This window comes from Podarcis raffonei, chromosome 8 (assembly GCF_027172205.1).
Source record: "Podarcis raffonei isolate rPodRaf1 chromosome 8, rPodRaf1.pri, whole genome shotgun sequence".
NCBI lineage: Eukaryota > Metazoa > Chordata > Lepidosauria > Squamata > Lacertidae > Podarcis > Podarcis raffonei.
The window spans coordinates 47426020-47438871 of NC_070609.1; the positions used below are offsets into that span (position 1 = coordinate 47426020).

Below are 12852 nucleotides of genomic sequence, written 5' to 3' on the forward strand. Positions count from 1 at the left end.
GTGAAAATGTGGAGCAAAATGAGAAACCAGAATTGATATATTTCCTCATCCCTAGTTTACAATTCTTACATTCTTCACAACTATAGTTTGGCTCAACAATTACTTCCAACATATTTTTCTCCAATAATTTTCATATATAAAGATTACCACATGGGTCTTGATTTTCCTTTAGTAATTCTTCCAAGGAATCTATTATCGCTTTTATTCTGTCGAGCAAGATGGGGGAGGCATTTTGGAGTAGGTTTCTTCAAAACAAAGGGAAAAACCAATTACATTTTTTTCACTGAAGGCTTAGAGGACGCACCGGTCAGGAAGTTGGACAAAAACATTATCATCAGGACAGACACAGGAAGCTCCTGATTCCACCTACATACAATTAAGTCCACAGCCATCTAGTGCCTAAATCATATAACAACACTGTCCACTCATGTATCCCCCTAACTTTCTTTTGTTTAAAAGAAACAAATAAATTGGTACTGTTGAAACATCTGGTGCTTAAGGTAATCAGTTACGCATCTCTAAACCAAAAATGCTTCTGGAAACTTCAACCAGAACAAGTGATCTGTAACACCCTGTCATTCTTACAATATTGCTCTGGCACAGTCTCAGTAAATCAGTTTCCAAGTACTGCTTGTATATGTGACCATTGTACCTTCTCAGAAATAAGAAGGTATTGTAGGCTTATATCTGGTTTCAACAAAATATCATCTGTGCTCCATTCCTGCCCACCCCTTATACATTAACTGGAGTCTGCCATGGCTTTGTAAGATGAAGATGGTAGAGCACAAGCTTTGTCTGCAACCAGTCCCAGGTTCAACCCCTGGTATTTGCAGCCAGGGCCAAGAAAGACTCAAAGCTTATTATCTGGAGAGCCACTGCCTCTCAGTGGTGATAATACTAAGCTAGATAGATCAATGTTGTGTAGTTATCCACAACCAAGTACTTTATTGTCCTCTCATTAGAACTGTTATTGGCTTGAGTCTTTACAAAATACGAAGCCCAAGAAGTGTTGGCTGCCCACTGCATTATCACTTCTTGCATTATCTGGGTATGAAACATGAGCTAAAAATGTGCTTTATCATAAAGCTATGGTCCCTTTCCCTAATGGGCTGTGTCAATGAGCGTCCGCTATCCCTTTCAAGCGTAACAGATGCTTCAGACAAGATGCTTTTGGGAAACAGATGCTAGTATAGGATAGTGGATATAAGACTGAACTGTTAACCAATAAGTCACTTGTTCAAATCACGTAATGAGTCTATAGGAAAGCCTCAGGCATACCACTATCTCTTAAATTCTCTACTGTTTCACCCCACGTCTTCATACCTGCAATGTGAAGCATAATGACACTGACCTGATTTAAAGGGTTGTTGTGAGGCAGGGATAACCAATGTGACACCCTCCAGATGTTGTGTACTACAACTCCCATCAAACCCAGCCAGAATAGCTAAGGATGATGGAAGCTGTAGTCCAAAATATCTGGACAGTACCATGGTGGCTAGCCCTGTTGTATGTTTTATTTAAGATAATGTACCTGATTTGAGCATGCTAATGTGCTATATAATAATAACCACTCCAAACCCATCTAACTAGTTTGGCCTTGGTCACCAGCGTTCAGCCCATATCTTCTAATGTAGGCTGGGGGACCTGTGTCCCACCACATTTTGTTCGGCTCTAACTTCCATCAGCTCCAGCCAACATAGTTAATGGTCAGAGATGGTGAAAATTTTACTCCAACAATATATACAGGGCCACATGTTCCCCCACCTGTTCAAAAGTCTCCAAAATATGTACAATCTTGGGCTTTGGTAAACTACATAACCTCCTTACCCAGGTGAAGAAATTGGAAAGATCTTCTTCAGAGATGTGACTACGTGGATGACCATATGCTCCAAATCATCCAATGACAAGAACTCAAATTCAAAAGAAGATTTATCTGTCTCCACGACAACCTTTAGTTAAGTAGAAGAGAAGACATAAGAGGGGAGATATTTTCTATTTAAAAGTTTCAGTATTTAACCAATAGTTATTATCTTATAATACACACTATTTTAAACAAGGGTACTAAAATAATATCTGTAATGATAAATAATTTATAATAAAACATTAATACTCATTTTGTTGTACAACATACATGAGCTTTTTCTTCTCACTATTACTATTAAATTAAAATGAATAATTTTCTTTAGAGAAGGGAGGTATTATGAAATTATCACAAGCAAAAAAAGGAGATGTAATAACCCCAATTCTCCTCTGGAAAAGAGGACGAGCTACACAGAAGATGCTAATATCTTAAAAGAAAATAATGGAAAGCAAGTAGAAAGGGTATATTAAAAAATCCCATACTTTCTATCTAAAGAAAAATCTTCCAGCAAAATGACTAAAATATTGAACATTTGTAAATATTTTCACTCCCCAGGCTCCAAATGTGTCTTGCTCCATAGAAGACTGAGTTGATTTTAAAACATTTTATTCCCTGCCCACCCACTGAGATGATCTATATCCTCAGGGAACTTTTTGAAAGAAGGAGAATTACATGATGTATTATGAGAAAGTGCCTTTTGTTATATCACTACTGAAGTTAAATAGATGTGGATCTCAGCAATGTCCAAGGTCCTCATAAGAGCTTTGTGCTTAAGGAAGAATATGGTGTAAGGACACTTGATAACAAATACACCTGTGCTTTAAAAACACACTCACAGAGAGACACACGCAAAGGCAGAAGAACCTCAAGCACAGAACAACAAAATACCATGTAGGAAAAAAGTGTATAAAAACAACCTGAAAGCAAAATCTGACACAAAATAAGCCAAATGATGCTTATGGCCCTGTAACCATGTGCCAAGCAACTCTTATTTCATAGGTCCCAAACTGTTGTCTTTGTTGGTATCGCTCTGGCGGGAAGGTAAACGGCGTTTCCGTGTGCTGCTCTGGTTCGCCAGAAGCAGCTTAGTCATGCTAGCCACATGACCCGGAAGCTGTCTGCGGACAAACGCCAGCTCCCTTGGCCTGTAAAGCGAGATGAGCACCGCAACCCCAGAGTCAGCAGTGACTGGACCTAACGGTCAGGGGTACCTTTACCTTAATAGGTTGCTAATACTACTGGCAAACAATTCAAATCTAGGCTAATTTCAAAGTCTGACTCAATCATCAAACAAACCAGTTTAATATTTCCTTTTTGATTGTTTGTAGAGTTGGGATCTAATAATTATGTTTGCCTATATGCATCATCTTCTCTGTAAGAAACATTGGAAAGGAAAGGAAACATTTCTGCTAAATTTGAGTTCTTATGGTCCCTGCAGTGAAAAATTAGACATGCTCCATAGCCTCCAATATTTCACATGTGAAAACGAACACATAATGAACACATAAAAAGCAAAAATTGGTGCAAAATAGGGGCAATAAATTTCTAAGAATTGTTAGAAGAAAAGAGAAACAATTGGTTCGTGAATAGGGGGAGCCAAACTGGGATTTTAGCTGCTGAATTGCAGTTCCTAGTTTGTTTGTTTTTTGTTTTATTAAATATAAGGATAAGACTATAACATGAATTATTAATATAAATAAATTAAATATAACTAGAACTTAATGGGAGTACAAAGGTGTTAATGTACTTAACACTTAAGTGCATTACAAATAATAGCAACAAGCATAGAATGAATTACTGCTGAATACAAAAATATTAGGCACAAAATAAACAATACATAATAAAAGTGAGAATAATGCGTATGGATGCATATTATCTTGAAACTTAACGCTTCAGTAGTTGATAAATCCAGTGTTCAACAAACGTGTATAGATAAGTTTTGGGGTTCATTAAATTTATAGTTTACTTTTCTCTTCAAAGAATCCTGAGGTGATTTACAACAAAGAGTAAAAATACAATAATAAGAAATACATAAACATGTGAAAAATATAGTCAGAATACAAACATCCATTTGCTAGTGCTGCCCAAATCCCCACTGTCTAAGGCAGTAGTCAACATTTTCAGACACCTTTAACCCAACCATACACCTAGGGACCAATTTCTTAATTATTTGCTATATATTTGTAGGGTGGTAGATGAGTCCATGACCCAGGAGTGAGTCCTGAGCCATTTGAAGACTGATGGTATACTCTTATTTCTTCCATATTTTTATAATGGGCAGGTTGGCTCATTAAGGCATTTGTCCACACTTTATTAAACCAATCAAAAATAGAATGTGGTGTAATTCTTTTTCTTTTTTTTCAATTTGGGGAGTGCCCTTTGATTCTTCAGTAAGCATCAGAAACAGGATTTTTTTTTTACCAAGAGAGAATGTCATCTACTGCCCTTTAACTGCTGGACATGAGTAATTTTAATGACAACAGACTGGCTGTTTAATGTCAGAGCAATCAAAAATTTTACTGGTCCCACTTCTGTGCCTTTTACAGTGGTCTGACACACATAAATCAAGCAGCTGAAAGCTTCCCTGTCATTTTATTTCCAGTGCCAAGAAAATATCACCTTCATTTCTGTACATCGGTTTTGTTACAGAAGGTACAGAAGTAGACATAGTAAATAAAATGGAATGGAATGGAATGAAATGAAATAAAATGGCAACATTAAGGATGGTCTTGTTGGTTTAAGGACATGATTAAAATGAATATTTGGGACCAGTTATATACAAAATCTTGGTCTATGTGCACATATGACAGCTTTGTAGCATTTACTGTGGGGAAAGAATATCTGGCATCTGCCCCCCCCAAAAAACCCACTAGACCCTTGCCCCATAGGGAGGGGAGGAAAAGTGTGCTTAATGTCTGTATGGCACAGGGAGAGAATCACAACAGCCTGATCCCAATACATCTTGCACTCACCCGGTTATCTCCTCCTATCGTGATGATCTGCACACCTAAGAAGCTGAAGCTAACTTGTACCTGCAGGTGGAAACATGCAAGGGTAGGTAAGTGCAGAGGGATCAGGTAGCCAATGCATTTTAAAGGGAAATCTAAAATGTAAACCTGTGTGTGTGTGTCCTTCATAACTGATGCAATAACAATATTTTATTCTTCAGATATTTTCCATCACAGAAAATGCTTTCATATCATCTTGTCTTGCATAAGCAGTGAGCACAGCTCTCCTGCAGGTTAAGGTCCCTTCCAACTCTACAATTCTATGAAATAATGTGTGTTTACGGAAGGGGAGAGTTGCACAATAGTTTATACTTTAGCATTTTAAACCAGAAAGTTATATGGAACTCCCTGCCTATTGATATTAGGCAGGTGCCATCGTTATACTGTTTTCGGTACCTGTCAAAAACTGTTTCATTTAGGCAAGCCGACCCATACATGTAAAAACATTTGATTTTAAAAATGTTTTTATTTTATCTATATTTCGATATTATTTTGTCTCCTGTTTTTAAAAGTCTTATTTTATTGCTATTTTGTAATGAATATTTTATGGAAACAGCTTAGAGATTTATTATTATTATTATTAAACAGTATACAAGGCCTGTGATATAAATAAGTAAGGATGTACCCCTCCCACTTCCCCAGTCAATAAAGACCTGAAAGCTGAGCCTCAAAAAAGAAACATGAGCTGCATTAAAGCAAAATGTAGTAGAATAATAATATTTTTTAAAAAACAAACAAACTGAGAAATTTCACTGGTTTGTTATTCAGTTTGTGCCTATGGTTTGCCTGGGACTCCTGTGGTAATGAAATAGCATATTATGTAACAGTATGAGGGGATTTTTAGTTTGGGGAGAATTCCTAACTAATAAAGAAAGCCTATACAATGCACAAACCAAGCTGTTAGACTACGGTGAAATGGCAAAACTGCCCGGAAAGCTCAGGAACCAAGAACACAAAAACTTCAAGAAAGAATGGAAAAATTTTATTTAGGTGACCACTGTAAGCAGATGGAAACATTAGCAGGATCTTAATCTCACTTGTAACGTAACAAACACTATGGACAATATGGACAGATACAAAATATAGATTATAAAATACGGTAATATGCAGTTTAAAATGTTGACAATAGGTCCCATGAAGAGGATGGGGGACGGGAAGTCTCGAGTTTCAGAGAAATCTCTTTATACGGATATGTAGTTGGTATTGTTATAAATTTATATTTGTAAAATCAAATAAAAACTATTGCAAAGAAGAAAGAAAAAAGCAAAAACAAATCCCACACAATGCTAGAATTACACTGTTGGGGGTGGGGAATAATATGAAGCCACCAAGGCTTCTTGGGCCTCCAGAGACCAACTGAAAATATGGTATTTTAGGTAGGATTGCAAACCTGACTAGAATGGCTAACTGCTCTGAGAAGAGAGCCACAAGGGCCTGCTCTGGGGTTCAAGTTCATTTCATTTCATTTATACGCCACCTTCCTATATTACAACACACAAGGTTGTTTACAAGCTGAAGAAACAATCTGCAACAAAGAACAAGCTGATCTAATACAAAAAAGTCCTAAGAGAAACCATGGTCAGGGCAGGTCTTACCTTGACCGGGAGTTTCGCCAGCACCACTAGGGCTCGCCAGGGCATCAAAACCTGGATAGCAAGGCAAGGCCAAAGAGAGCAGAGATCAGGAGGAGAAGGAGGAGGCCTAACTTAATTTTCATATACAGGGATTTATGAGAGAAAATGGTGAACAATGTCTACAAGGGGCTTAAGGACTTACTCTTGCAATTTTTATCAGTAACCATGGGGGGAAGGGCATAATTTTGCCAGAGGGCCAACTTTGAGAAGGCTGAGAGAAACTTAAGGCCTCAGTCCCCAAATAAAGTATTGCAGCGAAGGTTGCCACTTAAAACTGCACGATCAAGAACAAGCACACAGAATTGCATAAAATGTACATGTGCTAATTTATAGGTACAGGTGCAAATTTTCAAAGGATTGCTGTAATTTAAATAAGAAATGCAATATACCTCATCTGTGTTATTTTCCTCGAAAATAAGGTGCTGGAACGCAACGTGAACTCTGGTTCTCTTGTAATGGCAGCCCACCTGAGAGGTGCTGGAGCTGAGTTCCAGTGATTTCCGGCTGAAAAAAGCCCTGCAACTCACCATGATGGGGGAAGACTGATCAGGTTCTCTGTGTGCCTGATCAGCCTGCTGCTCAGCTGTCATAATTGTGGATTGCCAGCTTCAAGGCACCTGCTATCTTTTCTTAGGGTTCCTCATATCTGTATTTGGATCAGGCAATCCTTCAAATAGAGGGCTGTCCTTTGCAAAGTAGGTTGTGACTTATTAAGACTATTTATAAGCTGTATTTCAAAGCAAAAGTCTCAAGATGATTTCCAACAATATAATAACTGTGTGTGTTGTGAACCACCCTGTGATCATCGTATTAAGGGTAGAATACAAATTTAATAAATAAAACATTATACAGTAGATTTAAACACACACACACACCCCAATAACAAAATGGGGTGGTGATTGTGAGTATATGCTTTTGCTAGCCTGAGCTAATTGGAGGAAAGGAAATAAATAAATAAATAAACTGCAATTCTTTAAAGAACCTCAATTTTATTTTATTTTGGTCAGAACAGGCTGCATCTACGTTACAGGATCTACTCTGCAGTATACTGCCTATCTTATATTAAATTTCTATACTTTTATATCTGTTGTCTCCACTGTTTGTAAAGCTAGCAGCAGAATCCTTAAGAATCAAAAATATTTAATTGATTTTCATATTGTTGCAATCCAACCAGGGCCCTTATGATGAAAGGTGGGCAAGAAATCTAAAGATTATGGGTTCTGCTCAGAAGTATGCTCAATTGAGTTTTAATGAACCTTACTTCCACAAGTACAAATAGGTAAGTGTATACAGGACTGCAGACTTAGTTATGCCTTTTCTTTTTCTTGTTAGTCCAATTGCATGTTTCATAAAGGATGAGACTGCAGCTATACCTCTATTTCTCCCATAATCAAATATTTTGCCATTATAAAATAAGAGTCTCTTTGCTTCTGACTGCAAAGCTGTTACTTAGGAATAATTTACAGTAACACCAAAATATGTGGAATGTACATCCATGTAAATATGCTTAGTATTAGTAAACCTGGTAATCATAGAATTGTAGAGTTGGAAGGGGTCCCAAGGGTCATTTAGTCCAACCCCCTGCAATGCAGGAATAATGTTTACTTGCAAACATACAACTTGAGTAGATATTACAGAGGTGCAGAAGCAAGTACTCAGCAGTACCAGATTACAGTAATTAGAATGGTATACAGAATGCTACCCTAATTCATTATTTCTGTATTGATGGATATTTGTAGTTACTCTTTATCAAGAAAGATCCATATAAGTGCTGGAGCATGTTGGGATGCATGTGACCTAGGAAATCTTTATAGGCCATGGCATTCAGCTGCATGGTGTAGAGACCTGGGAAACATACACAAACCAACAAGAGTGGTAAAATTGAGCTATCAATACATACCAGAACAATATTTTCAACTTTGGATTTGATGTGGAGTTGAGCATCCAGCAGGATAACGTCATGTGTCCCTAATAAATTGGTGATGCTTTCTGAAAAAGAGACAAGACTGGATAAATAAATGGCCTGCAGACATGTGGCAGACTCTGTCTTTTACAGAAGCCCCTAAAAGAGGGGAGGAGATCCTTGCCACAATCTCTAAGCAGGACTTGAACTTTCATAAAACTTTTCTCGAGCAGAATGGAACGTGGGAAGTCTATAGAAGACTGTAATATTTTTTTTTAAAAAAATGTGCTTGAATAAAATTAAGCCAAGTTGCCAAATTCCTGCTTAGAAACTTTGGTAATCAAGCAGTATAAAAATACATTACATTTTTATAATGCATAAATGTACATGGGTCTGGGTCACAAAATTTTGCATTCTAGCAGCATGTGTCTACTCAGAAGCAGTCCCAAGTTCAATAGGGCTTACTCCCAGATAAATGAATATAGATAGGATTGCAGTCTTAGCTGCCAAAAATGATAGCAAGGAATATGAATGTTAAGGTGAGGCTGGGCACAGAACCAGGACCAGAGGCTTTGGCAATTGGCTAAAAGTTGTGCTAAAATAAGATAGCTCACTTTCTGCCTGGGGGGGGGGATTCCTCTAAAGGACCATACGAGATATGTTATCTAAGTATTTTTTGTATTATGCTCATTTGGGGGGGGGGTCAAATTGCACCACCAGGGCCACGTGAGGCTGATAATTGTTGGCACTGTAGCATGCCAACAGGGGATTTCCTTCCATTAGCAGCTACAAAGGAGTGACTTTCCTCAGGACAGAAGCAGAGGGGGGAAAGGGTTACATTCACCTTCCATGCCTGCTGCAATCCTATCAGTGCCCATCTGTTTTCATTAAAAACAACCACCCATACACCTTTAATACAAAAATGCATAATATAACAATACATTTCTTTTAAAAAAACTACTTTCTCAGTTTTTATATTGGGCTACTACATTTGTAGAAATGTGAGGAAAGGTGACCACATAAGCTGGAAGTCTACTTTTGTTTGACCTACTGACTATTGCGTAGTTGGTATTATCATGTCTGCATTATCAGGAGTTTCTAAACTTTCTGGAGTCGCCATCAGTGTGTGTTAAATAGTAAAATCAGAGACGTACATAGGCTCCCTAGTGCCCTTGGCAAGGAGCTGTATCGGCACCCACACACATTGTCCCTTGCTACCTTGGCAATCGCCAGCTCTCTCCATCTTTCTTCACAATTTTTGTGGGGGCCAACCTAACCAACCTCTACGTAGGCACCTGAGGAAAATACACTGACTGCTGAAAAATGTAATTCTGTTGTAGCTCGTGGCAATTTTTGTTTCTAAAAGATGAAAGATTTATATGATCTGGAGAGAAACCAGGGTATCCAATTTTTGCTTTTAAAGGCAGTGCTAACCATTAACAGTCAAAGGGAGTTGATACACTGGGCTGTTAATTAAACTCTCAGGCCTTGTGAAGCTTGTCAGCTACTGCTTATTAAACTGCAGCACAAGAGTTTCTGTTCAGGCAAGATTGCTCTGAGATTTCAAAGTACAGTAGCTCTTGTGGGCCTTTTAGGCCTTCTAGATTCTTACTGTTTGATCATCTATATATGGAAGCAGTTGGAGGGAAAGTGCTAGATGACAGGCTACAAGGCCCAGCTCTGTTATAATTTTTGGTGTCCCAACTTATTTTATTTTTAAGGTGCAGCTCCAACCCTCATGAGTGTAGAAAAATTGGTGCTAACCAAGTACACCTAAGGCATCTGAAGTCGTATTTCTGAAAATTACGAGTTTAAAGCACCTCTGGTTGCTCCCCCTTTCCCTCCATCACCATAAAACATTATCAAAACTAACATCTTAGTCCCAAAACCAGAATTAGAGCTCAAATCTCTGGCCTAGAATTTAATCTGTAAACGGAGAGACATTGAGGAAATGGAGGCAAGTTTTCCACAAAAGCACCCCACTATCAAAAATGACATCCAGAATCAAGGTGACCATAAAGGTCTCTTGGCCTTTCCTTGCATGACAAACCTTTTACGTACCATGCAGTTCTGCAGGAATCTCCTTGAAAGAGGCAGCCATCTTCTGGATCCTGCTCGAGCAGAAGCCTGGCCTTCTGCAAAAGCATCAGAATGAACACTTGTTTCCGTCAAGTTTAAGCAGGTTACTAGCAAGGCGGCAGCTGCCGTGCTTCCTACCTCCTCCTCTTCACCTCAGGGTGCCTCTTCCTGTCTCCCACCCACCTCAAAACATACTGAATAAGAAAACAGGCAGCAGGCAAAAGTAAAAAAAGCAAATTAGTTGAGCACAGCACTGAGTACCAGGGTGAGCTTTTGCTTGTTCTATAATGTATCCAAGGGGCAAACAGCATTGTGTGAAACTGGCCCAGCTGAACAAAAGTCCTGCAGAACTTGGGCAATAAGCACTAAAGTTTATTCTCTAGTTTTAAGAGCCTGAGGGCAAACTGAAGGCTGCCACTATTTACTGCTGGACCAGCAAAAACAGTGAGCCAACAAACTGATTAGACAAATTCATTATATGTAAGTGCATCTATATCACAAAAGGGAAAGCAGTGGCCCTCCAGTTGTTCGATTTAGTATCTTACTATTCCTAGCTGCTGGCCTTGGTTGTTGAGAATTCAATAATATATAGTGGGCAACAGGTTTCCAATCCCTGATCATAGCTGTCAATTTACAGATTTGAAAATAAGGGACCAGCAGCCAAAATAAGGGACCTGCAGCCTCACCTGTTCCAGGCACTCCAGTCTTCCTGTCCTCCTGCAGTCTGGTCAAACTCATGCTGGGTAGCTTCGAGAACACTGTCCAGCCAACTTTGTAACCAGAGGTTCAACTGAATAGAATCTGAATCACATGCACCACAAGGACTATGCAGCCTCACCTTAAGATGGCTCCCCGGCCTGGCTTTGCACTGCAAAGTTTGCAGCAGCATGTGCAACAAAATGGCGTCCAGCATTCAAAAAACCCCTCAGCTTGCATTAACTAGCCACACACAAGGCATGCAAGCTCCACCCCCCAGTCGTTCTTAGACTTCTTATTGGGTGAGCAACACAGCCAAGCAACACAGTTGGAGCCTCCCTCCTCCCTGGCCGGCAGGGAGGGAGGGAGAGGAGCTGCTTCCTTTGAAATTTAAGGGACATAATTTAAGGGACATTTAAGGGACATCCATCAATAAGGGACAGCAGCAGGACATGGCATTGGAATAAGGGACTGTCCCTTCAAATAAGGGACACTTGACAGCTATGTCCCTGATCAATAGTAATGACTAACTGAACCTGCAACAAAATGTGTTATCAACTTCTAGCTGTAGTACTCCTCTTTGTGTTCAAAAAAATGCAGTGAACCACATGCTTCTTGAGGATGTTTTACATTAGAAGGAATTCAGGCAGGGCCCTCATTTTTCCTTTCCAACACTAAATGTTGTTTCTACTAAGCATGCTCAACCCGCTGGGCTAGTTTTTAGTCCCCTGGTTACTGTTATTTTAAATCAGCGTATTTCTAGCTTCCTCTAAGCCAGGGGTCAGCAACCTTTTTCAGCCGTCCCTCAGACCATGTGGTGGGCTGGACTATATTTTTTTGGGGGGGGGGAATGAACGAATTCCTATGCCTCACAAATAACCCATAGATGCATTTTAAATAAAAGGACACATTCTACTCACGTAAAAACACGCCGATTCCCAGGCCGTCTGCAGGCCAGATTGAGAAAGCGATTGGGCCGAATCCGGCCCCTGGGCCTTAGGTTGCCTACCCCTGCTCTAAGCAGTTGATAATCCCGCTTCTCCATTGCCTCATACCTGTTGGCACTCACCCGAGTTCACAATTAGAAGTAATGATGGCTAAATGGAGCCCTCCTGATTGAATGGCCTTTGAATACTGAATACCTGGGAATCGAAACTGCAAGAGCCCTTCATATCCTTATGAACTTCCCAGTAGCATGTGTTTTATTTCTAAATTTAAAATATTTCTATTCCAACTTCTATTATACAGTCCAAGGCAGCTAACCCAGGGGCTATAAAATAGAAGAAAACCAACAACCAATGGTTATCTATTATGGGAAATGGGATATTAGGCTAGTCTGCTCCAGCAAAATTTTATGTTCCTAAACTGAACACAAGACTACACCATCCATTTTTGAAGTTTCTAGGAAGCAAAAACAGGTTTATCAAACCCTACTTCATAGTGTGAGCGTGTGTGCCACAAGTTGAGCAGGCCCAATTAACATTTGATGACAAATTCAGAGATACACATTAATCTATGAATGCAGCATTCAATAAATCATTTGTCTTTGTAAAGAGCATGGAAACAGATGATTCAATAACTTTAATGTCATCCCAAGCAAGTTACTGTATATTTTTCTATGGAAATATGGAGTTTGCATGTTTACTTGCAGGCTAAATCTCACACTTTACT

The 12852-nt window shown here is 39.2% G+C and overlaps 1 protein-coding gene across 1 annotated transcript in view; it reads right to left on the reverse strand.

Moving 5' to 3' along the window:
- CARMIL2 (capping protein regulator and myosin 1 linker 2) overlaps window positions 1–10592 on the reverse strand; it is a 63540-nt gene extending 52948 nt beyond the window's left edge. The window contains exons 1-6 of the mRNA XM_053399725.1: window positions 10468–10592; window positions 8404–8492; window positions 6465–6515; window positions 4834–4893; window positions 1828–1949; window positions 148–245 (exon numbers count right to left, since the gene is read on the reverse strand). Coding sequence (XP_053255700.1) covers window positions 148–245; window positions 1828–1949; window positions 4834–4893; window positions 6465–6515; window positions 8404–8492; window positions 10468–10507 — 460 coding nt within the window. The 5' untranslated portion in view covers window positions 10508–10592. The remainder of the gene's footprint in view (window positions 1–147; window positions 246–1827; window positions 1950–4833; window positions 4894–6464; window positions 6516–8403; window positions 8493–10467) is intronic.
- Between the last annotated feature and the right edge of the window lie 2260 nt (window positions 10593–12852).